Source organism: Salvelinus fontinalis, chromosome 40 (assembly GCF_029448725.1).
Source record: "Salvelinus fontinalis isolate EN_2023a chromosome 40, ASM2944872v1, whole genome shotgun sequence".
NCBI lineage: Eukaryota > Metazoa > Chordata > Actinopteri > Salmoniformes > Salmonidae > Salvelinus > Salvelinus fontinalis.
The window spans coordinates 12259854-12286689 of NC_074704.1; the positions used below are offsets into that span (position 1 = coordinate 12259854).

Sequence of the window (26836 nt, forward strand, 5' to 3'; positions counted from 1 at the left end):
CAGTTCTGCCCACAAATTGTCTATGGGATTGAGGTCAGGGCTTTGTGATGGCCACTCCAATACCTTGACTTTGTTGTCCTTTAGCCATTTTGCCACAACTTTGGAAGTATGCTTGGGGTCATTGTCCATTTGGAAGACCCATTTCCGACCAAGCTTTAACTTCCTGACTGATGTCTTGAGATGTTGCTTCAATATATACACATAATTTTCCACATCATGATGCCATCTATTTTGTGAAGTGCACCAGTCCCTCCTGCAGCAAAGCACCCCAACAACATGATGCTGCCACCCACGTGATTCACGGTTGGGATGGTGTTCTTCGGCTTGCAAGCATCCCCCTTTTTCCTCCAAACAGAACGATGGTCATTATGACCAAACAGTTCTATTTTTCTTTTATCAGACAAGAGAACATTTCTCCAAAAAGTACGATCTTTGTCCCATGTGCAGTTGCAAACCATAGTCTGGCTTTTTTTATGGCGGTTTTGGAGCAGTGGCTTCTTCCTTGCTGAGCCACCTTTCAGGTTATGTCGATGTAGGACTCGTTTTTAGTGTGGATATAGATACTTCTGTACCTGTTTCCTCCAGCATCTTCACAAGGTCCTTTGCTGTTGTTCTGGGATTGATTTGCACTTTTCACACCAAAGTACGTCCATCTCTAGGAGACAGAACGCGTCTCCTTCATGAGTGGTATGACGGCTGCGTGATCCCATGGTGTTTATACTTGCGTACTATTGTTTGTACAGATGCACATTTGTGGCCTGCTGGAGGTCATTTTGCAGGGCTCAGGCAGTGCTCCACCTTGCAAAGGCGGAGGTAGCGGTCCTGCTGCTGGGTTGTTGCCCTCCTACGGCCTCCTCCACGTCTCCTGATGTACTGGCCTGTCTCCTGGTAGCGCCTCCATGCTCTGGACACTACGCTGACAGACACAGCAAACCTTCTTGCCACAGCTCGCATTGATGTGCCATCCTGGATGAGCTGCACTACCTGAGCCACTTGTGTGGGTTGTAGACGCCGTCTCATGCTACCACTAGAGTGAGAGCACCGCCAGCATTCAAAAGTGACCAAAACATCAGCCAGGAAGCATAGGAACTGAGAAGTGGTCTGTGGTCACCACCTGCAGAATCAGTCCTTTATTGGGGGTGTCTTGCTAATTGCCTATAATTTCCACCTTTTGTCTATTCCATTTGCACAACAGCATGTGAAATTTATTGTCAATCAGTGTTGCTTCCTAAGTGGACAGTTTGATTTCACAGAAGTGTGATTGACTTGGAGTTACATTGTGTTGTTTAAGTGTTCCCTTTATTTTTTTGAGCAGTGTATATAAAATCTTTCATATCTTAATTTATTTCCACAATTTACTAATAACATGTGTAATAATGTAGGTAGTTCATATAACCGGGACAGGCATTACACATTTATTTTTATTTTTGGTAAGCAATTATTATTTTGGAAACAATTTTTGTGATTCCTCTTATATCGTCCCTGACACCATAGCAACAGATGTGGGATACATACACCACCCTTCTCTCACAAAGATATTCCACAGTTGCTCCATCCCAGAGCCCAACTCAAGAGAAGACAGTTGCTCCATCCCAGAGCCCAACTCAAGAGAAGACAGTTGCTCCATCCCAGAGCCCAACTCAAGAGAAGACATGATTTGCAAATGCATTATGTCTACAATTAACAAATAGTTATGAGCAATAATCTAGGCAGTTCATACAAAGGATTGTTACCTAGAACCAAAACTGGCATTACAAAAATCACATTTTTAAGCAAGCAATTATTATTTTGGCAAAACATTATTGTGATTCATCCTACATCTTCCCTAACACCATTACCCCATAGCAACATATGTAGGATACTCACACCCACAGTCATACACACTATCCACCCTTCCCCCACAAACAACCACAGATGTTCAACAGTTGTTCCATCCCTGAGCCCAACTCCAGAGAAGACTTAATGTGTGAATGCATATACAGTTGTAGACATACAGTACAGAGTTGTAGACAAACAGTACTGTATACAGTTGTAGACAAACAGTATACAATTCAGACATTGTTTGGGAACTTCTTCTCTAACTCATCAGCCATTTTGTTCTGGCGCATCTTCCTCAGGATCTCCAGTGTGATCTTCACAGCACCGTCCTCGTGGTATTGCTGCACCATCCTATCCACTGTGACCAGTCTGTTAGCGTTCTCCAGCTGGCCCCCTGGGATTGAAGTAAATCCCTCACCGTGAATCAGGTGCCACTGAAAGCTCTCCAGCTGTTCTGAAACCAGCTCTGCCAGAGCGCCCAGCAGCAGATAAGAAACATTTGGTTTTCTCCCTGGATACAGAAAAATAAAAACAATGAGAACTTTAACATGACATAGTAATAACTAAAATAAACAGTCCTGAAGGATCAGAATTCTCCTTGTATGTTGTGTTTCTTGATGTCATCTTGCTGAGTCTACCTTTAATAACTGTAATTGAATAAGGAAAGAAGAAGTGGACAGCTGTTAACCACAGGAGTCGAGGTGCACCCGAACAATTAACTCAGAATTGTAAAGGTGCAGCACTCATTTATGATATTAGCTAACTTTCTACTCTACCACAATTAAATCTGTTGGGGGAAGACAGGAAATTATGTTTACCTGCTGTATCGCCAGCTGGTTGTGTAACTGTGGATAAAAAAATACCTTGATTACACATGCTGATCAAGAAAATATTTAATTTGACAGACCATGAATATCATTAGAAAGTGGTATATACAATGCATTCAGAAATTATTCAGACCCCCTTCCTTTTTCTACATTTTGTTACGTTACAGCCTTATTCAAAAACGTATTTAAATAAAAAATCCCTCATCAAGGTTTAGACATTTTTGCAAATTTATAAAAAAAATTAAACTGAAATATCACATTTACACAAGTATTCAGACCCTTTACTCAGTACTTTCTTGAAGTACCTTTAGCAGCAATTACAGCCTCCAGTCTTCTTGGTTATGACGCTACAAGCTTGACACACCTGTATTTGGGGAATTTCTCACATTCTTGGATTGGGAGCGTTGCTGAACAGTTATTTTTAGAGACGTTCGATCGGGTTCAAATCCGGGTTCGATCGGGTTCAAATCCGGGCTCTGACTGGGCCACTCGAGGACATTCAGAGACTTGTCCTGAAGCTACTCCTGCATTGTCTTGGCTGTGTGCTTGGGGTCGTTGTTGTTGGAAGGTGAACCTTTGCCCCAGTCTGAGGTCCTGAGCACTCTGGATCAAGTTTTCATCAAGGATCTCTCAAGGAGCTCCTATACTCAGCATAAAGAGGTAGCGTTTCATAAAGACCTATGCATGCTGCATGGACAGGTTTTATACATTTCAAACAGGACATGTAAATACCCTCACAAATGCATGGAAGCGGATTTGAAGAGCACTGGATTTGACACAATATCTTTTGTGAAGGGGCCTTTTTCGAACATTTGCTAAAAGCCTGTATGCTACCCAGCCAGCATAGATGTTATCTGCATATGATAGCAAATGTTCGAAAAAGGCCCCTTCACAAAAGATATTGTGTCAAATCCAGTGCTCTTTCCCCCGATCCTGATTAGTCTTCCAGCCACTGCCGCTTAAAAACATCCCCAGAGCATGATCCTGCCTCCACCATGCTTCACCGTAGGGATAGTGCACACAGCCAAGACAGAGAGGGTCCTTAGGAAACTTTGCATAATTTAGTGTTTTTATGTATTATTTCTTATATTGTTAGCCCAGAAAATCTTAAGTGCTATTACATACAGCCGGTAAGAACTATTGGATATCAGAGTGACGTCAACTTACCAACATTATGACCAGGAGTACAACTTTCCCGAAGCGGATCCTTTGTCCGAACCACCAAAGGCAATTGAACTGATTCCAGAAGCTGACCCAAAACAACGTCGCCGCAGAAGAGAAAGACCTTCTGGGCAGACTTGAGGCGCGCACACCACCCTCCACTTCCGAGTATATTACTCGCTAATGTCCAGTCTCTAGATAACACGGTAGACAAAATTAGGGCAGGGTTTGCTTTCCAGAGAGACATCAGGGATTGTAACATACTCTGTTTCACAGAAACATGGCTCTCTCGGGATATGCTGTCGGAATCGGTACAGCCACCGGGATTCTCTGTGCGTCGCACCGACAGAAATAAACATCTCTCTGGGAAGAAGGGTGGGCGTGTAAGTATCATGAATAACGACTCATGATGTATATTTTAATGACATACAGGGACCCAAGTCCTTTTGTTCACCTGATCTAGAATTCCTCACAATCAAATGCCGACCTTATTATATCCCAAGAGAATTCTCGTTGGTTATTGTCACAGCCGTGTATATCCCCCCTCAAGCTGATACCACGACGGCCCTCAAGGAACTTCACTGGACTCTATGCAAACTGGAAACCATATCCTGAGGCTGCATTTATTGTAGCTGGTGATTTTAACAGAGCAAATTTGAGAACAAGGCTACCTAAATTCTATCAGCATATTGATTGTAGCACTCGCGCTGGCAATACTCTGGATCACCGCTACTCCAACTTCCGCAATGCATACAAGGCCCTCCCCTGCCCTCCTTTCGGCAATCTGACCACGGCTCCTTTTTGCTCCTCCCTTCCTATAGGCAGAAACTCAAAACAGGATGTACCCGTGACAAGGACTATTCATCGCTGGTCTGACCAATCAGAATCCACGCGTCAAGATTGTTTTGATCACGCGGGCTGGGACATGTTCTGGGTAGCCTCAGAGAATAATATCAATTCATATGCTGATTCTGTGAGTGAGTTTAAAAGGAAGTGCATAGGAGATGTTGTACCCAGTGACTATTAAAACCTATCCTAACCAGAAACATAGAGGGTCGACAGAGAGGGTCCTAACCAGAAACAGAGGGTCGACAGAGAGGGTCCTAACCAGAAACAGAGGGTCGACAGAGAGGGTCCTAACCAGAAACGGTGGTGCGAACCACCTCATTTAACCATGGAAAGGTGACTGGGAATATGGCCGAATACAAACAGTGTAGTTATTCCCTCCGCAAGGCAATCAAACGAGCTAAAGACAATCACGGACTACAAAAAGAAAACCGGCCACGTAATGACACCGACGTCTTGCTTCCAGACAAACTAAATAACTTCTTTGCACACATTGAGGATAATACAGAGCCACCGACACAGCCCGCTACCAAGGACTGTGGGCTCTCCTTCTCCGTGGCTGATGTGAGTAAGATATTTAAACATGTTAACCCTCGCAAGGCTGCCGGCACAGACGGCATCCCTAGCCACGTCATCAGAGCATGCGCAAACCAGCTGGCTGATGTGTTTACGGACATATTCAATCTCTCCCTATCCCAGTCTGCTGTTCCCATATGCGTCAAGATGACCTGCTCCTGTACCCAAGGCGGCAAAGGTAACTGAGCTAAAGGACTATCGCCCCGTAGCACTCACCTCCGTCATCATGAAGTGCTTTGAGAGACTAGTCAAGGATCATATCCACCTTACTTGTCACCCTAGATACACTCCAATTTGCATACCGCCCCAATACGTCCACAGACAATGCAATCGCCGTCACACTGCCCTATCCCATCTGGACAACACCTATGTAAGAAAGCTTTTCATTCCATATTACCCTCCAAGCTCATCATTAAGCTTGAGGCCCTGGGTCTCAACCCCGCCCTGTGTAATTGGGTCCTGGACTACCTGACGGGCCGCCCCCAGGTGGTGAAGGTAGCAAACAACATCTCCACTTCACTGATCCTCAACACTGAGGCCCCACAAGGGTGCGTGCTCAGCCCTCGCCTGTACTTCCGGTTCACCCATGACTGCGTGGCCATGCATGCCTTCAACTCAATCATCAAGTTTGCAGACGACACAACAGTAGTGGGCTTGATTACCAACAACGACGAGACAGCCTATAGGGATGAGGTGAGTGCACTCGGCGTGTGGTGTCGCGAAAACAACCGCACACTCAAAGTCAACAAAAGAAGAGATTATCATGGACTTCAGGAAACAGCAGAGGGAGCATCCCCATATCTACATCGATGGGACTGCAGTGGAGAAGGTGGAAAGTTTTAAGCTCCTCGACATACACATCATGGGATAAACTGAAATGGTCCACCCACACAAAAAGTGTGGTTAAGATGCAACAGTGCCTCTTTAACCTTAGAAGACTGAAGAAATTTGGTTTTTCAAATAAACCCTCAAACTTTTATAGATGTACAATTAATAGCATACTGTCGGGCTGTATCACCGCCTGGTATGGCAACTGCACCGCCCACAACCGCAGGGCTCTCCAGAGGGTGGTGCGGTCTGCACAACACATCACCGGTGTCCAACTACCTGCCCTCCAGGACACCTACTGCACCTGATGCCACAGGAAGGCCAAAAAGATCATCAAGGCCTGTTCACCACGCTACCATCCAGAAGGTACAGAAGTACTGGTGCATCAAAGTGAGGACCAAGAGACTGAAATATAGCTTCTTTCTCAAGGCCATCAGACTGTTATTAAACAGCCATCACTAACAGAGGCTGCTGCCTACATACAGAATTGAAATCATTGGCCACTTTAATAAATGTATCACTAGTCACTTTAATAATGTTTACATATTGTAACAGTTTTGACTCAAGGTTATAGGGGTGCCACGTAGGTTGTGCCTACCAGAGAAAATATTGGTTTCTCCTTTTGGTTTGGGAGAAAATGAGTCCCATCTGGTCCGTCAAGTCTATACCAATACAAAGGACTCATGTAAAAGTCAGGATGGACATTCACTTTTCATAAACCCTTAAAACATTGGAAATAACTTACAAAACAACTATATTATTTTGCATCGGTTGTATTACTAACATAAAATCACACACACACATAACAAATGAGCTCTGGTTTTTCCAGAAATGTCCTGTACCTCGGCCCTAAAAAGAGTCCAGCCCGGTAAAGAAGTTCAGGGAACTCAAGTGACCTTAGTCACGCAATGTTTGCCCGTTCATACAAGTGTAGCGTAAACCCAGTAACAATCAAAATAACTATTATTTTACCACACAACTATAAAGCGTATCAAATCTTAATACGTCCTCACTTACAACTACATAAATCACAGTATACATCACACCAAAACAAGTGAAATACCATATACAAAAAGGTTGTAGTCAGTCAGACAATCCGCTAACAGATATCCAGCGAAGAAAGCCCACGAAGAACAATGGCGAGGTGTAGTCCAACGGAAGCAAAGAGTGGAGCCGATCCTGCGTAAACTTTCTACTAGGCTAAAAAAGCACACTTTTAAATGCAACAAAACAAGCTGAAAAGACGCTTCATAACTGAGGGTTGACCACATCCTCATTCACGTCTCCATCACAACCCCACTTTTGCGTAGCAGATGCTGGCTATTTAATTGGGAATTAAAGGGGAAGGAGAAGCACTATTTAATTGGGCATTAAAAGGGAAGCGCCCTATTGGAAGGAGAAGCACTATTTAATTGGGAATTAAAAGGGAAGCGCCCTATTGGAAGGAGAAGCACTATTTAATTGGGAATTAAAGGGGAAGCGCCCTATTGGAAGGAGAAGCACTGAGATGGTTCAGAAAAATTCAGGGCCGTCACAATATATTGCATTACTCATCCCATATGTATATACTGTATTTTATACCATCTATTACACCTTGCGTATGCAGTTCTGCTCATCTCATTGCTCACCCATATATTTATATGTATGTATTCTTATTCCATTCCTTTACTTAGATTTGTGTTTATTTGGTAGTTGTTGCGGAATTGATAGATTACTTGTTAGATATTGCTGCTTTCGGAACTAGAAGCACAAGCATTTCGCTACACTCGTAATAACATCTGTTAACCATGTGTATGTGACCAATAAAATTTGATTTTATTTGACAACGCAGGAGTTGCTTCTGGACAAGTCTCTGAATGTCCTTGAGTGGCCCTGCTAGAGACCAGACTTGAACACAATCAAACATCTCTGAAGAGACCTGAAAATAGCTGTGCAGTGACACTCCCCATCCAACCTGGCAGAGCTTGAGACGATCTGCAGAGAACAATGGGAGAAACTCCCCAAATACAGTTGTGCCACGCTCATAGAGTCATACCCAAGAAGACTCGAGGCTGTAATCGCTGCCAATTGTGCTTCAACAAAGTACTGAGAGAAAATGAGGTCAGTGGTGACTCACTTTTTTTCCTTTTCTTTCCTGTAAGAGAGAGAGAGAGAGAACACCTTACTAATATTGAGTTGCACCCCCCCCCCTCCCCTTTGCCCTCAGAACAGCCTCAATTCATAGGGCATGGACTCTACAAGGTGTCGAAAGTTCCACAGGGATGCTGGCTCATGTTGACTCCAATGCTTCCCTATTGTGTCAAGTTGACTAGATGTCCTTTGGGTGGTGGATCGTTCTTGAAACACACATGAAACTGTTGAGCTTGAAAAACCCAGCAGCGTTGCAGTTCTTGACACAAACCAGTATGCCTGGCACCTACTACCATACCTTGTTCAAAGGCACTTAAATATTTGTCTTGCCCATTCACCCTCTGAATCGCACACATATGTTTGAACTGTCTCCTCTCCTTCATCTACGCTGATTGAAGTGGATTTAACAAGTGACGTCAATAAGGGATCATAGCTTTCACCTGGATTTACAGTCCATGTCATGGAAAGAGCAGGTGTTCATAATGCTTTGTACACTCAGTGTATCTCAACTAACCAGAATACGACCAGGTAAAGGCTATTTAAAACCAAGAGAAGTACACGAAGTCAGCAGGCTGAGGATTAATTAACAGATCTCAGGTCAAAAAACATACTTTGGAATAATAGTTTTGTCCAGAAATTATTTAGATGCACAATTATGACTTTTTAACAGTCTATATTTTTTCTACAGTTGTCCGTGGTGACATTGTATTTTCAACTTTGTCTACAAGTTGTGGTTCTCGTAGAGTGAAGGAAAGATGATTATTCACACACTCAATGTATAAACAAGGAAGTGAACTTTTAAAGAACAGATTCATTGCTTGTTGTTTTACCTCTGTGATCTCTTTGTAACTTCTTAGCGAGATCATGCTGATTCATCTCCCTCAGGATCTCCACTGTGATCTCCACAGCTCCCTCATGGTCGTATCTCTGCACCATCTGATCCACCGTGTCCTGTCTGTCAGTGTTCTCCAGCTGGCTCTCTGGGATGGGAGGAAAGCCAGGCAGCTGGGATGTTGTCAGGTGAGACTGAAATGTCTCCAGCTGTTCTTCAGTGAGCTCCTCCAGAGTGGCCAGCAACAGGTCTAGAACTTCCAACATGGAGGATCTCTAAAATAATAAAGAAGAAAAGATAAGGAAGGAATAGAAATACTGACTACTATAAAACAAAGACCATGAATATGTATTCATATTCACAATCTTTCTACTGGTCTCAATACCTCACACACACACACACGTTTAGTTCACAATGACATTTGACCCTTCTGAAATGCCACTAGTCTTACCCTGATGTCCAGAGACTTAGGCCCCTTCCTCTGCCTTTCCAGACGGCGACGCTTCTCTCCAGACCGGGTCAACCTGGACACAAGAAACAGTCACACTGTTCTGTTCCCCTTTACCACCACCACATGCTGTGGTCACTACACTGTTCCCCTTTACCACCACCACATGATGTGGTCACTACACTGTTCTGTTCCCCTACACCACCACCACATGCTGTGGTCACTACACTGTTCTGTTCCCTACACCACCACCACATGCTGTGGTCACTACACTGTCCTGTTCCCCTACACCACCACCACATGCTGTGGTCACTACACTGTTCTGTTCCCCTACACCACCACCACATGCTGTGGTCACTACACTGTTCTGTTCCCTACACCACCACCACATGCTGTGGTTACTACACTGTTCTGTTCCCCTACACCACCACCACATGCTGTGGTCACTACACTGTTCTGTTCCCCTACACCACCACCACATGCTGTGGTCACTACACTGTCCTGTTCCCCTACACCACCACCACATGCTGTGGTCACTACACTGTTCTGTTCCCCTACACCACCACCACATGCTGTGGTCACTACACTGTTCTGTTCCCCTACACCACCACCACATGCTGTGGTCACTACACTGTTCTGTTCCCCTACACCACCACCACATGCTGTGGTCACTACACTGTTCTGTTCCCCTACACCACATGCTGTGGTCACTACACTGTTCTGTTCCCCTACACCATCACATGCTGTTGTCACTTCACTGTTCTGTTCCCCTACACCACCACATGCTGTGGTCACTACACTGTTCTGTTCCCCTACACCACCACCATCACATGCTGTGGTCGCTTCACTGTTCTGTTCCCCTACACCACCACCACATGCTGTGGTCACTACACTGTTCTGTTCCCCTACACCACCACATGCTTTGGTCGCTTCACTGTTCTGTTCCCCTACACCACCACCACATGCTGTGGTCACTTCACTGTTCTGTTCCCCTACACCACCACATGCTGTGGTCACTACACTGTTCTGTTCCCCTACACCACCACCACATGCTGTGGTCACTACACTGTTCTGTTCCCCTACACCACCACCACATGCTGTGGTCACTACACTGTTCTGTTCCCCTACACCACCACCACATGCTGTGGTCACTACACTGTTCTGTTCCCCTACACCACCACCACATGCTGTGGTCACTACACTGTTCTGTTCCCTACACCACCACCACATGCTGTGGTCACTACACTGTTCTGTTCCCCTACACCACCACCACATGCTGTGGTCACTACACTGTTCTGTTCCCCTACACCACCACCACCACATGCTGTGGTCACTACACTGTTCTGTTCCCTACACCACCACCACATGCTGTGGTCACTACACTGTTCTGTTCCCCTACACCACCACCACATGCTGTGGTCACTACACTGTTCTGTTCCCCTACACCACCACCACCACATGCTGTGGTCACTACACTGTTCTGTTCCCTACACCACCACCACATGCTGTGGTCACTACACTGTTCTGTTCCCCTACACCACCACCACATGCTGTGGTCACTACACTGTTCTGTTCCCTACACCACCACCACATGCTGTGGTCACTACACTGTTCTACATTCATTTCAGTCAGTTCATGAGGATGATGTAATAGAGGTATAGAAGAGATGTTAGAGGGTCAATTCACCACTTTTAAAGTTGACTATCTCTCCAGCACCAGACCAGTAGACTCAGATATTCAATCTCACCACTAACTACATAGTTTTAATATCAGACTAATATACTCAGTCTCCACTCACATTCCAGAAGAGGTGCTGGTGAGTTTGTCCCTCTCTGCCCCTGCTGGCTTCTGTTCCCTCTCAGAAGCAGCTACCAGCTTCTACACACACACACACACACACACACACACACACACACACACACACACACACACACACACACACACACACACACACACACACACACACACACACACACACACACACACACACACACACACACACACACAATGGAACAAATAAAACATTTACTAAATAAAACAGAAACTCAAAGTTCCAAGAAATATAATAGTGCTAATCGTTTTCTAATTACATCATCATGATTTATAAAACATATAAATAATGTTTTATATATTTATAGAGGGAGCAGCAGTCCGACAGAGTAAATGTCCAATGGGGACAAAGTGAAACAAAACAATTTAAATATAATAATAAATTAGAGATGATAATATATTAATATTAACAACTGTAGCAGTGATTGAATTACCATTGAGGTGGTGGGCAGAGTGGACGTCTGTTGAGGGGGGTGGATGGAAATGCCCATAAGGGGAGCAGCAGGTTCATGCAGTTTGGATGCTGGAATTATTTTGGAGTGGAAGAACATGTCTACTTTTTGAACAACAGCAGGTTTTCATCAAGGATCTCTCTGTACTTTGCTCCGAATAATGACTAATTGTGTTCATTCTAATTACATTAAAATGTCATTAATTTTTACAGTTCAAATCATGTTATTATTAGGCAGTCATGTTATTATTACAGTGCATTCGGAAAATATTCAGACCCCTTGACTTTTTCCACATTTTGTTACGTTACAGCCTTTTTCTAAAATTGATTAAATTGTCCCCCCACCCCAATAATCTACACACAATACCCCATTGTCACGGTCGTCTGAATGAATGGACCAAGGCGCAGCGTACTTAGAGTTCCACATGTTTAATAAATATGAAACTCACCAACAACAATACAGAAGAAGACAAAATGTGACGTTCTGGGCTGCTCACAAGCAGCTACACAAAAACAAGATCCCACAAACAACAGGTGGGAAAAGGCTGCCTAAATATGATCCCCAATCAGAGATAACGATAGACAGCTGCCTCTGATTTGGAACCATACCAGGCCAACATAGAAATACAAAAAAACTAGAGTACCCACCCTAGTCACACCCTGACCTAACCAAAATAGAGAATAAAAAGGCTCTCTAAGGTCAGGGCGTGACAGTACCCCCCCCCCAAAGGTGCAGACTCCGGCCGCAAAACCCGACTCTTTGGGGGAGGGTCCTGGTGGGCATCTAGCCTCGGTGGCGGCTCCGGTTCGGGATGTAGACCCCGCTCCACTCGCGGATCCCTCCGCTTCCGTGGAACCGGATGTAGATCGTCGCCGTGGATCATCACCGGAGGAACCGGACCGTGGATCCTCGCCGGAGGTATCGGACAGTGGATCCTCGCCGGATGAACCGGACCGTGGATTGGCGCCAGGGGGAACCGGACCGTGGATCGTCGCCGGAGGCTCCGGACCGTGGATCGTCGCCGGTGGAATCGGACCGTGGATCGTCGCCGGGGGCTCCGGACCGGGAACCGTCGCCGGGGGCTCGGGACCGCCAACCGTCGCCGGAGGCTCCGGACCGCAGACCGTCGCCGGAGGCTCTGGACCGCAAACCGTCGCTGGAGGCCGGGGGCGTGGAGCTGCCACAGGATGTACCAGGCTGGGGAGACGCACAGGATATATTGGACCGTGGAGGCGCACTGGAGGTCTGGAGCGTAGAGCTGGCACAACGCGTCCTGGACAGATGACAACCTTCGCACGGTAAGTGTGGGGAGCTGGCACAGGGCATACTGGGCTGTGGAGGCGCACTGGAGACACGGTGCGTTGAACCGGCACACATTGTACCGGAACGGTGACACACCTCAGGGCGAGTGCGTGGAGGCGACACAGGACGTACCGGACTGGGGAGGCGCACTGGAGGCCAGATGCGTGAAACTGGTGCACATGACACCGCACTGGTGTCACGCTCCTCAGCACGCCCGCTCTGCAGCGCTCTCAACGCCAACACTTCTCTCCGGAATCTTTTGTCGAGTTCCTTATTCGACTCCCTGACTGGCTCTGGTTCACCCCTCGGCTCTGCCGACCACTACGTGTGCCCCCCCCAAAATGTTTTTCAGGCTGTCCTTTCGGCTTAAGTCGTGTCTGCGAAACCTGGCATCGTCATTGTTCCTCCTTCGCTGCTCCCGCCTGTTTCCATGGCAGGCTTTTGTCTCCTGCCAGGATTTCGTCCCATGCCCAGGATGTCCTCCACTCCTGGCTTTCCACCCAGACCCAGGATCCCTGCTCCTCCTGGGGACGCTGCTTGGTCCGTGGGTGGTGGGATCTTCTGTCACAGTCGTCTGAATGAATGGACCAAGGCGCAGCATACTTAGAGTTCCACATGTTTAATAAATATGAAACTCACCAACAACAAAACAGAAGAAAGCGAAACATGACGTTCTGGGCTGCTCACAGGCAGCTACACAAAAACAAGATCCCACAAACAACAGGTGGGAAAAGGCTGCCTAAATATGATCCCCAATCAGAGACAACGATAGACAGCTGCCTCTGATTTGGAACCATACCAGGCCAACATAGAAATACAAAAAATAGGGTACCCACCCTAGTCACACCCTGACCTAACCAAAATAGAGAATAAAAAGGCTCTAAGGTCAGGGCCTGACACCCATAATGAAAAAGCAAAAAACAGTTGTTTTTATACATTCTTGCAAATTAATTTAAAAATGAAATATCACATTTACGTAAGTATTCAGACACTTTTCTCAGTACTCTGAAGCACCTTTGGCAGCGATTACAGCGTTGAGTCTTCTTTGGTATGACGCTACAAGCTTGGAACACCTGTATTTGGGGAGTTTCTCACATTCTTCTCTGCAGATCCTCTCAAGCTCTGTCAGGTTGGATGGGGAGCGTTGCTGCACAGCTTTTTTCAGGTCTCTCTAGAGATGTTAGATCAGGTTTAAGTCCGGGTTCAAGGACATTCAGGGAAGCCACTTCTGCATTGTCTTGGCTGTGTGTTTAGGGTCGTTGTCCGGTTGGAAGGTGAACATTCGCCCCAGTCTGAGGTCCTGAGCACTCTGGAGCAGGTTTTCATCAAGGATCTCTCTGTACTTTGCTCCGTTCATCTTTCCCTCGATCCTGACTAGTCTCCCAGTTCCTGCCGCTGAAAAATATCCCCACAGGATGATGCTGCCACCACCATGCTTCACCATAGGGAATGTGTCAGGTTGCCTCCAGACATGACGCTTGGCATTCAGGCCAAAGAGTTAAATCTTAATTTCATCAGACCATTGAATCTTGTTTATCCTGATGAGGACAGGGGGTGCTGTTTTCACTTTTTTTGGAAAACGTCTCCAATTTAAACGGCTTCGTACTCAATTCTTGCTCGTACAATATGCATATTATTATTATTATTGGATAGAAAACACTCTCTAGTTTCTATAACCGTTGGAATTATGTCTCTGAGTGAAACAGAACTCATTCTACAGCACTTTTCCTGACAGGGAGTGAGATTTCAGAAATCTTGGCCTCTGCTCCCAGGTCAGTTTTTAGGTCCCTGTGAATGCTATGGGGATACAAACCCTGCCTACGCCTTCCTCTAGATGTCAGTAAGTGGTGACAATTTGAATGGGGTCGATTGCGCAATCTGGGACTTTATAAAAGACCACGATACGGAAGTACCTTTCTTTTCAGGCGTGCGCTCGACGCAGAGTGGTCGTCGGACTGGCCTCTTTCCAAGCTTTGGTTTAGCCAGTAATATATCTCCGGTCATATTTTTACTCGTTATAGGTGTTAAAAACATCATAAGGTAGTTAATTTAAACCGTTTTATAGCAATTTATATCCGTTTAGTGCGATTTTCTGGCATTTCTTTGTGACGCACCTCCAAGAGTTGGGCACTTTTCCAGTACATGCCGAACGTTAGTGGCCATTTCGACAGGACAAGAGGACATCTTTCGACCAAAAGACGATTAGACCGGAGAAAGGATACATTGCCCAAGATTCTGATGGAAGTTCAGCTAATAGTAAGAACTATTTATGATGATAAATCGTTGTTCTGTGGAAAAATGTTAAACGCATATTCCGCCATTTTCTTTGGGGTAGCTTCGCTTTGGCGCACCCTGTATTGCACAGTAAGGATAATTTAAAAAATGTAATTCAGTGATTGCATTAAGAACTAATTTGTCTTTCAATTGATGTCCACCCTGTATTTTTTAGTCAAGTTTATGATTATTTATTCATTAGACTAGATCACTGTCCAAGAGGGCGCCCGACATTTTCTGGCCAGTTTTGCTACTATTCTCATTGTATAACCACGTTTTTTTTGTGGCTAAATATGCACATTTTCAAACAAACTCTATATGTATGTTGTAATATGATGTTACAGGAGTGTCATCTGAAGAATTCTGAGAAGGTTAGTGAAAAAATTAATATCTTTTGGTGGTGATAACGTTATCGCTATTTTTGCCTTGAATCAATGCTGGGGTAATGTTTGCACATATGGTATGCTAATATAACGATAGATTGTGTTTTCGCTGTAAAACACTTAGACAATCTGAAATATTGTCTGGATTTACAAGATCTGTGTCTTTCAATTACTGTACGCTGTGTATTTTTAAGAAATGTTTTATGATGAGTAATTAGGTAATACACGTTGGTCTCTATAATTGCTCTGGCTGCTTCGGTGCTATTTTTGACGGTAACTCTGATGGTAGCTGCAATGTAAAACTGATTTATACCTCAAATATGCACATTTTTCGAACAAAACATAGATTTATTGTGTAACATGTTATAAGACTGTCATCTGATTAAGTTGTTTCTTGGTTAGTTTGGTTGGTTCTTGGTTAGTTAGGTTGGCTTTGTGCATGCTACTTGTGCTGTGAAAAATGTCTGTCCTTCTTTGTATTTGGTGGTGAGCTAACATAAATATACGTGCTGTTTTCGCTGTAAAACATTTAAAAAATCAGACATGTTGACTAGATTCACAAGATGGGTACCTTTCATTTGCTGTATTGGACTTGTTCATGTGTGAAAGTTAAATATTTCTAAAAAATATTTTTTTAATTTCGCGCTCTGCCTTTTCAGTGGAATGTGGGAGGAGTTCCGCTAGCAGAACCCCTGTCCTGGACAGGTTAACCTCTAACGCCTCACAAACCCGGATCCGGGAGCACCCCCAACACAAAAGCTGACTAGCATAGCCTAGCCTAAAGTTACAGGGATATCATAAAATAAAATGTTCATGAAATCACAAGTCCAAGACACCAAATGAAAGATACAGATCTTGTGATTCAAGCCATCATCTCTGATTTGTAAAATGTTTTACAGGGAAGACACAATATGTAAATCTATTAGCTAACCACGTTAGCAAAAGACAACAATTTTCTTACTCCACCATTTTCTTACTGCATCAGTAGCTATCACCAATTCGGCCAAATAAAGATATTGATAGCCACTAACCAAGAATAAACCTAATCAGATGACAGTCTGATAACATATTTATTGTATAGGATAGGTTTTGTTAGAAAAATGTGCATATTTCAGGTATAAATCATAGTTTACAATTGCACCCACCATCACAACTCGACTAGAATAAATACAGAGAGCAACGTGTATTACCTAATTACTAATCATAAAACATTTCTTAAAAATATACAGCGTACACTAATTGAAAGACACAGATCCTGTGAATCCAGACAATATTTCAGATTTTCTAAGTGTCTTACAGCGAAAACACAATAAATCGTTATATTAGTTATAAAAAAATCGTTATAAAAGTGCTGTAGAAGGAGTTCTGTTTCACTCAGAGACATAATTCCAACGGCTATAGAAACTAGAGAGTGTTTTCTATCCAATAATAATAATAATATGCATATTGTACGAGCAAGAATAGAGTACTAGGCAGTTTAATCTGGAGACCGATTCATGCTAAGTCGAAACAGCACCCCCTATATTCGCAAGAAGTTAACATGGTCTGAGAGTCCTTTATGTGCTTTTTGGCAAACTCCAAGCAGGCTGTCATGTGCCCTTTACTGATTGAGGCCACTGTGTTCTTGTGGACCTTCAATGCTGCAGAAATGTTTTGGTACCCTTCACCAGATCTGTGCCTCCACACAATTCTGTCTCGGGGCTCTACGAGACAATTCCTTTGACCTCATGGCTTGGTTTTTGCTCTGACATGCACTGTCAACTGTTTGACCTTACATAGACAGTTGTGTGCCTTTCCAAATTATGTCCAATCAATTGAATTTACCACAGGTGGCCTCCAATCAAGTAGAAGAAACATCTCAAGGATGATCAATGGAAACAGGACGCACCTGACACACACGAGTCTCAAAGCAAACGAGGTATTTCATTTGTTTGGGGGGCTGTAACGTAGCAAAATGTTTGTGATGATGCCATCTTGCTGAGATTGTAATTGAATTTGAAAAGAAGTGGACGGCACTTAACCACAGGAGTCGAGGCGCAACCGAACAATTAAATCATAATTGAAAAGGCAAAGGTGCAACACTCGCTCAGCAGTAACCTGTCTAGGATCAGCGTGGCGCTAGCGGCACCCCCCCCCCCCCACTGAAAAACCAGTGCCGCGAAATTCAAAAAATATATTTTTTTTAAATATTTAACTTTCACACATTAAAGTCCAATACAGCTAATGAAAGACACAGATCTTGTGAATCCAGTCAACTTGTCCGATTTTTAAAATGTTTTACAGGGAAGACACAATATGTAAAGATGTACATCTATTACCTAAAAACACATTAGCATAATCCACCATCTTTTATTTGTCCACCAACACCAGTAGCCATCACCAATTCGGCTAAACTAAGATATTTATAGCCCCTAACCAACAAAAAAACTCATCAGATGACAGTCTGATAACATATTTATGGTATGGGATAGGTTTTGTTAGAAAAAAGTGCATATTTCAGGTAGATATCATAGTTTACAATTGCACCCACCGTCACAAATGGAATAGAAAAACTACTTAGAGCAACGTGTTTACCTACTTACTAATCATCAAACATTTCGTAAAAATACACAGCATACACGAATCGAAAGACACAGATCCTGTGAATACAGACAATATTTCAGATTTTCTAAGTGTCTTACAGCGAAAACACAATAAATCGTTATATTAGCTTAGCACATAGCAATTAGCAGCCCAGCATTGATTCTAGCCAAAGTGAGCGATAAAAGTCAACATCGCCAAAAGATATTAATTTTTTCACTAACCTTCTCAGAATTCTTCCGATGACACTCCTGTAACATCATATTACACATTCCATATAGAGTTTGATCGAAAATGTTTATATTTAGCCACCAAAATCATGGTTAGACAATGTGAAATGTAGACAAGCTGGTAAAGAAAAAGTCCTTGCGCCACTTAGACAGTGATCTACTCTTATACATAAATACTCATAAACGTGACTAAAAAATATAGGGTGGACAGGGATTGATAGACAATTTAATTCTTAATACAATTGCGGAATAACATTTTTTAATTTATCCTTACTTTTCAATACAGTTTGCGCCTAGCGAAGCTACGTCATAAAACATGGCGTCCTAAGCCACTAAAATGTTTCGACAGAAACACGATTTATCATAATAAAAATGTCCTACCTTGAGCTGTTCTTCCATCAGTATCTTGGGCAAAGGATCCTTTCTTGGGAGAAATCGTCTTTTGGTGGAAAGCTGTCCTCTTGCCATGTGGAAATGTCAACTGCGTTCGGGATGAACTGAAAAGCGTGCCCAACTTTTCACATCGTTGCAAAAAGAAATGTCCCAAAATCGCACTAAACGGATATAAATTGCTATAAAACGCTTTAAATTAACTACCTTATGATGTTTTTAACTCCTATAACGAGTGAAAAGATGACCGGAGAAATATAACAGGCTAAACTAACGCTTGGAACAGGTGCGCGCCGGTGTCCTCTAGGCTCATGACGCAGCTCCAAAAGAATGACTAGCTTCAGGGTTTTTTCATTTGTAGGGCCTGTGAACGCGCAATCGACCCCATTGGAATCGTCATCACGTAAAGGCATCCAGGGGAAGACGTAAGAAGTGTCCGTATAGTCATAGCAAAATCAGTGCCGTTTTAACTGACTTCAGAACAGTGGCCAACATTTCTGAAATCTGAATCCATGTCAGGGAAATTGCTGTAGAATGGGCTCTGTTCCACTTAGAGACAAAATTTCAACTCCTATAGAAACTATAGACTGTTTTCTATCCAATAATAATAATAATATGCATATTGTACGATCAAGGATTTTGTGGGAAGCCGTTTCAAAAATTAGCCAAATTAGCATATATAGTCTAAACAGCGCCCCCATCCCCAACAGGTTAACTAACTAATTAGTGACTGTTTTCTTGCTCTTATCAATAGGATTCTAAAAAGCTACATTGTGTTTACTGCAAAAATCTGCTATTAGGGAACTCTGTCCTCTACCACAATTAAATCTCTTGTGAGAAGACAGGAAATTATATTTACCTGCTCTAGCGCCATCTGGAGGTGTAACTGTGGATGAAAAGATACCTTGATTAGGCATGCTCCTCGAGACATTTTTTCACTTGACAGACCATCCGTTTCGTCAAAAAGTGGGTATATACAGTAGTATTTAAAGTGAGCTAGGTTACACTGCAGGCAAGATCCAATGCTGCTACTACTACTTAATTTACTACTGCTACTACTACTACTACTACTACTACTACTACTACTGCTACTACTACTACTGCTACTACTCCTGCTCCTATTTATTTTACTACTGCTACTCCTGCTACTACTAAACTCAGCAGAAAAAGAAACGTCCATTTTTCAGGACCCTCTTTCAAAGATAATTCATAAAAATCGAAAATACTACACAGATCTTCATTGTAAAGGGTTTAATTATTGTTTCTTATGCTTGTTCAATGAACCATAAACAATTAATGAACATGCACCTGTTGAATGGTCGTTAAGACACTAACAGCTTACAGACGGTAGGCAATTAAGGTCACAGTTTTGAAAGCTTTCTACTAAAGAAGCCTTTCTACTGACTCTAAAAAACACCAAAAGAAATATCCCCAGGGTCCTTGCATATCTGCGTGTACGTGCATTATGCATGCAGCAAGGAGGCATGAGGACTGCAGATGTGGCCAGGGCAATAAATTGCAATGTCCGTACTGTGAGACGCCTAAGACAGCGCTACAGGGAGACAGGATGGACAGCTGATCCTCTCGCAGTGGCAGACCACGTGTAACAACACCTGCACAGGATTGGTACATCTGAACATCACATCTGCGGGACAGGTACAGGATGGCAACCACAACTGCCCGAGTTACACCAGGAACGCACAATCCCTCCATCAGTGCTCAAACTGTCCACAATAGGCTGAGAGAGGCTGGACTGAGAAGCACAATTCGACCTCAGGAACGTTCCTGAGGTCCTCCCGATCTGTGCAAGCCTAACCTTGACCGTGTGGCATTAACCCTTAACAATTAAAAAAAAAAGGTGTTTACATCAAACAGTTTTCAATGACTTCTCTCCCCATAGGAATACATTGCTTGCACCTCTAAATTCAACCTGAAGCCTATGTGGGTTATGAATGTCTTATGAACCTGTCTTCGATGACAATCCATCAGGCCACTATGAGGTCTACCTGTGTCGTTTCTAAGCTTCCTGGAGCAACCGGAAGTGGTTAAATTCACCCTAAAGGTGTCTTGATATACATGACCTGCAATTGTGAAAATCACTGCATTCAACCCTGTGTAGATCAGTCAATTCTTAACGTATAGACTTTAAACTCAGGATTCTGTAAAATCCTACCCCAATGAGGATATGTGTTCACTTTCAGATTCCTGTGCCAACCGGAAGTGCCTTAAATTGGGGTGGTAGGGGCTGTTTCGAAGGGTTAAAAAAGTCAGATCTTTCCAAAACTTGAAATGTGTGATTAGGCAACTCTCGAACTGTAATTCAGTCATGTCTCCCATCAAATTTCCAAGAAAAACTCACACACACAGCTAGGACGGAGGGACACAATGTGGGGCGTAGAGACAGACAGAGCCTGGAAACAAATTACCTTTGTTCGAACTATTAACCTGTTTGGGCTGCAGGGGCAGTATTGAGTAGCCAGATAAAAGGTGCCCATTTCAAACGGCCTCGTACTCAATTCTTGCTCGTACAATATGCATATTATTATTACTATTTGATAGAAAACACTCTCTAGTTTCTAAAACCGTTTGAATTATATCTGTGAGTCAAACAGAACTCATTTGGCACAAACTTCCTGACCAGGAAGTGGAAAGTCTGAAATCGAGGCTCTGTTCTACTTCCTGCCTATAAATGGGCATGATACGTATTAGTATACGTGCACTTCATAGACCTTCCCCTGGATGTCAAGAGGCGGTGAGAGAAGAAATTGAGTGTTTATCTTGGTCTGAAGTGGAATACAAGCTCTTTGTATGACGTGTCCCCCATTTCCTGTTTTCTGGAGAGCGTGAGGAGGTACCTGGATTTGCCTTCTGTTTAGCTGCCGTTATGGACGACCAATATCTCCGGCTTTGATTTTATTTGATACATGTGACCATATCACCGTAAAGTATGTTTTTTCAATATAGTTTAATCAGATTATTTAAAAAAATTCGGGAGTTTTGCCGTGTTCCGTTCTCTGAGTTTGTTGACGATGGAGAGATTCGCGCCACTTGGCTAGTGCGCTTGCTAATTCAAGAGGGAAAGAGGCCGTTCTAAATCCAAACAACGATTGTTCCCGACAAAGGACCCCTTGTCCAACATTCTGATGAAAGATCAGAAAAAGTAAGAAACATTTTATGATGCTATTTCATATATCTGTCGTACATGTAAACTAGTCGTCGACGCCCAACTTTTGGGTACTCTAGCTATACCCGAAGCTGGATGTTGTAATTAAGTTATTTTTTAGAATTCTAACACGGCGATTTCATTAAGAACTAATGGATCTATCATTTCCTATACAACATGTATTTTTTTGTTATGTTTATGAATAGCTATTTGGTCAGAATATGTGTGTCAGAAAAAGTGTCAGAAAAATATCCGGAAGTTGTGGGAAATAGTAGCTACGTTAGCACAATGTATAACCACTGATTTCAGCTCTAAATATGCACATTTTCAAACAAAACATAAGTGTATGTATAACCTGATGTTATAGGACTGTCATCTGATGAAGAATATCAAGGTCAGTCAAAAATTATATATCTTTTACTGGTTTGTTACGATCGCTAACTTTTAATGCTGGGAAATGGCTTGTGTTTCTGGCTATTGTGGTAAGCTAATATAATGCTATATTGTGTTTTCGCTGTAAAACACTTAATAAATCGAAAATATTGGCTGGAATTGCAAGATGCCTGTCTTTCATTTGCTGTACACTATGTATTTTTCAGAAATGTTTTATGATGAGTAATTAGGCATTTGACGTTGGTGTCTGTAATTATTCTGGCTGCTTCGGTGCAATTTCTGATTGTATCTGCAATGTAAACTATGATTTATACCTGAAATATGCACATTTTTCGAACAAAACATGGATTTATTGAATAACATGTTATAAGACTGTCATCTGATGAAGTTGTTTGTTGGTTAGTTTGGTTGGTTCTTGGTTAGTTAGGTTGGCTTTGTGCATGCTACCTGTGCTGTGAAAAATGTCTGTCCTTTTTTGTATTTGGTGGTGAGCTAACATAAATATACGTGCTGTTTTCGCTGTAAAACATTTAAAAAATTGGACATGTTGGCTGGATTCACAAGATGTGTACCTTTCATTTGCTGTATTGGACTTGTTCATGTGTGAAAGTTAAATATTTAAAAAAAATATATTTTGAATTTCGCACCCTGCACTTGAGCTGGCTGTTGTCAAATTGTGGGCGGCCTCGGGCTTGCAGCCAGAAGAAGTTAAAGAACCGTCAGACCTAGAGTTCTGAAACTTTAGAAACCTGTTCTAGAGCTCAGGTCGATAGTGCGTGGTGAGTTCTTTGGCTCTAGAAGGTTCTCAGACCGAGAAACAGCCTTGTACATTTGCAATAACTTCAATTCATTTTGACCATTACGAAAATGACGACATTTAGAAAAGTCCCAGAGTCGAAAGACTAGGTGCATTGAAACCGCCTCGGCCCATAGAGACGGACCCCAACGTTTCTGTCCAATAGCTCATTCAAGGACCCCGTAGCAATGCCAGGAAAAAGTGGATTTTCAGCACCAATTAAGGTTGCTGCTCGGGCTCCAAATGACCTATCAAGCCAAAACTTGGGATTCGAGGTCGCCTCAGCTAGGCCTACACATAATGTCAGAACTGGACCCGCAGCTAGACAGTAACTACATGTTATATGTTTTTATTATGGTTTAAACAGAAGGCGCTGTGAATTTTGGGCCTACTCTGAAATATGTGATAATTGGCTTCTAAACGAGTTGGAAAAAGTGGGTGTCAGTTTGTATATGTTTGGTGTCAGAAAGATATCTAATTGACTGATGGACACTGACTTGCTGGTTGACTTTTGTACATTTGCAATATGTTTAAACAGTGAGGTACCATCACCAAAATGGCATTCTGAAATCAACACCAATGAGCAATGGAGAGGACCTAGAATCACTGCCCGGCCATCCCGAGTTCATCGGGCCAATCAATTTCGCATTCCTGCAGTTTTTTTGAGCATGTCAAATTCGTGACGGTAAATGCCCATTAAAACATATTGCAAATGGACAGCCGTGCGTGCGCCTAGTGATTGGAACGGGATACCAGGATAAACATTTTATAATGGTTTTAAATGCCTTTAGGGGTGTGCAAGGGGTCCACGGTTGGGTAAGGAGCACCCCCCATCCGTGCCCATCCAATAATACATTTTTTTTTAAACGTAAAAAAACGACAGAGTCCCACTTCTCTCATGTCACCATCGAGCGATGGAGAGGAACCATTATCACTGCCTGGCCATCCCGAGTTCATCTGGCAAGTCAATTTTGCATTTCTGCAGGAGTTTTGAGCATGTCAAATTCGTGTTGGTAAATTCCCATTGAAACATATTGCAAATGCACAGTACATTTGCAATATGATTCAACAGTGAAAAAACATCACCAAATGGAAATGATGAAATCAACACAACGAGCGATGGAGAGGAACCACTATCACTGCCCGGTCAACCCGAGTTCATCAGGCCAGTCAATTTTGCATTTCTGCTGTATTTTAGGCTATGTTTCATGTTTTGGGTTACCATGCACGATTTTGAAACATATTGCAAATGGACAGCCATGCATCTGGTGATTGGAGTGTGTTACCAGAAGCAATTTTTTTTAATGGATTTTAATGCCTTTAGGAGGGAGCAAGGGGTCTACAGTTGGGTAGGGAGAACCCCCCACCCGTGCCCATCCAATAGGGGGCGCCACTTGTCATTTTGGTAGTTTTTCAAAAAATCGTTATTTTCGACTTTTGACTTCCTATGAAACCATATTGCAAATAGACAAAACATATGCATTATGGACAAGTAAAAAATAAAATTATAAAAAATAATAACACAATTTGACAAAAGTATATTCATACAGTTCTTATACATGTGTAATTGAAATGAAAATCAAAAGAATTTCGAAAAACGGTTCAGAAAGCACTTTTTTAGGGGGGTGATAAGTTTTTGATTTTTTTTCAAATTTTCTACATTTTACTCTTGGGTCTTGACTTGTGTTACATTTGCAATATGAAAAATTATGGTGGAGCGCACTCGCAATCTATTGGATTTTTGCAGTGTTACACTTGACATTTGCCATATGACATTTGCACTCAGCTTTGAATGAAACGATGTCCAATTGAGTGGTATTGTACACCGTGTATATGTTTCATACGGTGCTAATATGATCCCATTAATTTTTGTTCATTTCAGGGGGGTGTTCCCTTACACATGTTAAGTTTGCTGAAATTAAATGCAGTTGACAGTGAGGGGACATTTCTTTTTTTTGTTGAGTTTACTACTTCTACTACTACTACTCCTACTACTGCTGCTGCTACTCCTACTACTAATGCTACTACTGCTCCTACTCCTACTCCTACTACTACTACTACTGCTCCGACTACTGCTACTGCTGCTACTACTCCTGCTGCTACTGCTACTACTACTGTTACTGCTCCTGCTGCTGCTACTACTGTTATTACTACTACTACTACTGCTACTACTCCTCCTACTACTACTACTACTACTCCTGCTGCAACCACTGCTGCTACTACTACTGTTGGTACTGTTACTACTACTACTACTGTTACTACTGCTGCTGCTACTACTACTAGCTACTACTACTACTTCTTTAGTGCTGCTACTACTACTACTACCATGCTATTATGATGACTGTTACTAATTTAATGTAAAACTTAAATGTAAAATGCTAATATTACTACTAGTTCTATTGTAACTCCTACTCTCTCTGAATTTCAGTTACCTGGTAGTGAAACAAGGCGGTCCCATACACTTTCATTTTCAGGACTGCCATGTTCTTTCAGAAGAAGATTCACTTCTTCAACAACAGTTTTTAAACGCAACTGAAATGTTGGCATGTAGTTTGTATAGGAATCATAATCCACAAACTCTGCTTTCTAAAAAAAAAAAAAAAAAGCAGAAGTATCAAGTCAAGCAGAATTGTATGCGATTTCTATATCTTATCAAAGTAGCATCACATAAAGTATTGACATGTGTTAACACATTTCCTCTCTCTCTCATGTCATATGTATTAGCCTACCTCTGGATCTATGTGATGTTCATCTGTTAGATCAGTGGAGAGGGTGTATTCTTGGTCCCGGGTTATTCTACAGTTAGGATTTATTTCAATGTAGATTTCTCGGTCTCCATTCCTTGTCCCCCTGGTCTTACACACCTTGAGAGGATTGGAAATGTTTTGGAACACACTGTCATAATGAGGTAGCACTGCCTGAAATATGGAAGCCCAAATGTCACCTTCTGACCTTGAGGATGTTCTCTTGGGTTTGCGTGCGAAACCCCCCACAGTTTTCAATTCCCTGTTTACAGTTACATTACCCCCAAAAAATGCTTTTCTGTGGAAAAAGGTGAGTCAACAGTGCGAGTTCGATTGAATTCCAACCAAAGACGAGTTCGATAACTCGGATCTACTTACCTCATCAATGTCAACATTTCTGGGCAGCAACAACACACTTAGTGTGGAATTATTGTTATCATCTGGGAGGTTGTAAAATAGTAGCACCAGAGCACGGATAGGAGAGACAGGAGCTTCCTTATCCTTGGTGATGCCATATTTGCTGAATTGAGTGATGTTTAATATGACGTGAGTTTCTCTTGTCTCATGGTGAAGGAGAAACTCCATACTGTCATCATCAGTCACATGGGCTACAGACAGGAAGTCACATCCACCCTCTAGGAGAGAAAGAGAACATTAGTCTTCTGTTCAGATGACAATGACAACCCAGTAGTGGAGTAGTGATGCTACTGATGGTGGTTAAGAATACATAGGCTATTAAGTACCACTTCAGTCGTTTTTTGGGGGTATCTGTACTTTACTATTTATAATTTTGAAAACTTTCACTTTTGCTTCACTGCATTCCTAAAGAAAAT

General features: G+C 42.8%; 1 protein-coding gene across 4 annotated transcripts; it reads right to left on the reverse strand.

Moving 5' to 3' along the window:
* Positions 1-1401: 1401 nt before the first annotated feature.
* LOC129840029 (uncharacterized) lies at positions 1402-26836 on the reverse strand. Of its 4 annotated transcripts, none has more exons than XM_055907836.1 (11): positions 26382-26831; positions 25989-26123; positions 25692-25845; positions 19767-19793; positions 11731-11819; positions 11265-11344; positions 9470-9542; positions 9017-9293; positions 8173-8190; positions 2637-2663; positions 1402-2329 (listed from the first exon to the last, which is right to left on the reverse strand). In XM_055907836.1, exons 1-11 carry the CDS (start codon positions 26586-26588, stop codon positions 2052-2054), a joined length of 1365 nt encoding a protein of 454 aa, XP_055763811.1. In that variant the 5' UTR covers positions 26589-26831; the 3' UTR covers positions 1402-2051. The 4 variants fall into 4 exon arrangements, with proteins under 4 accessions (XP_055763811.1, XP_055763813.1, XP_055763815.1 ...); XM_055907839.1 differs by lacking the exon at positions 1402-2329 and adding an exon at positions 2338-2465 and having other exon boundaries at positions 26382-26836; XM_055907838.1 differs by lacking the exon at positions 19767-19793.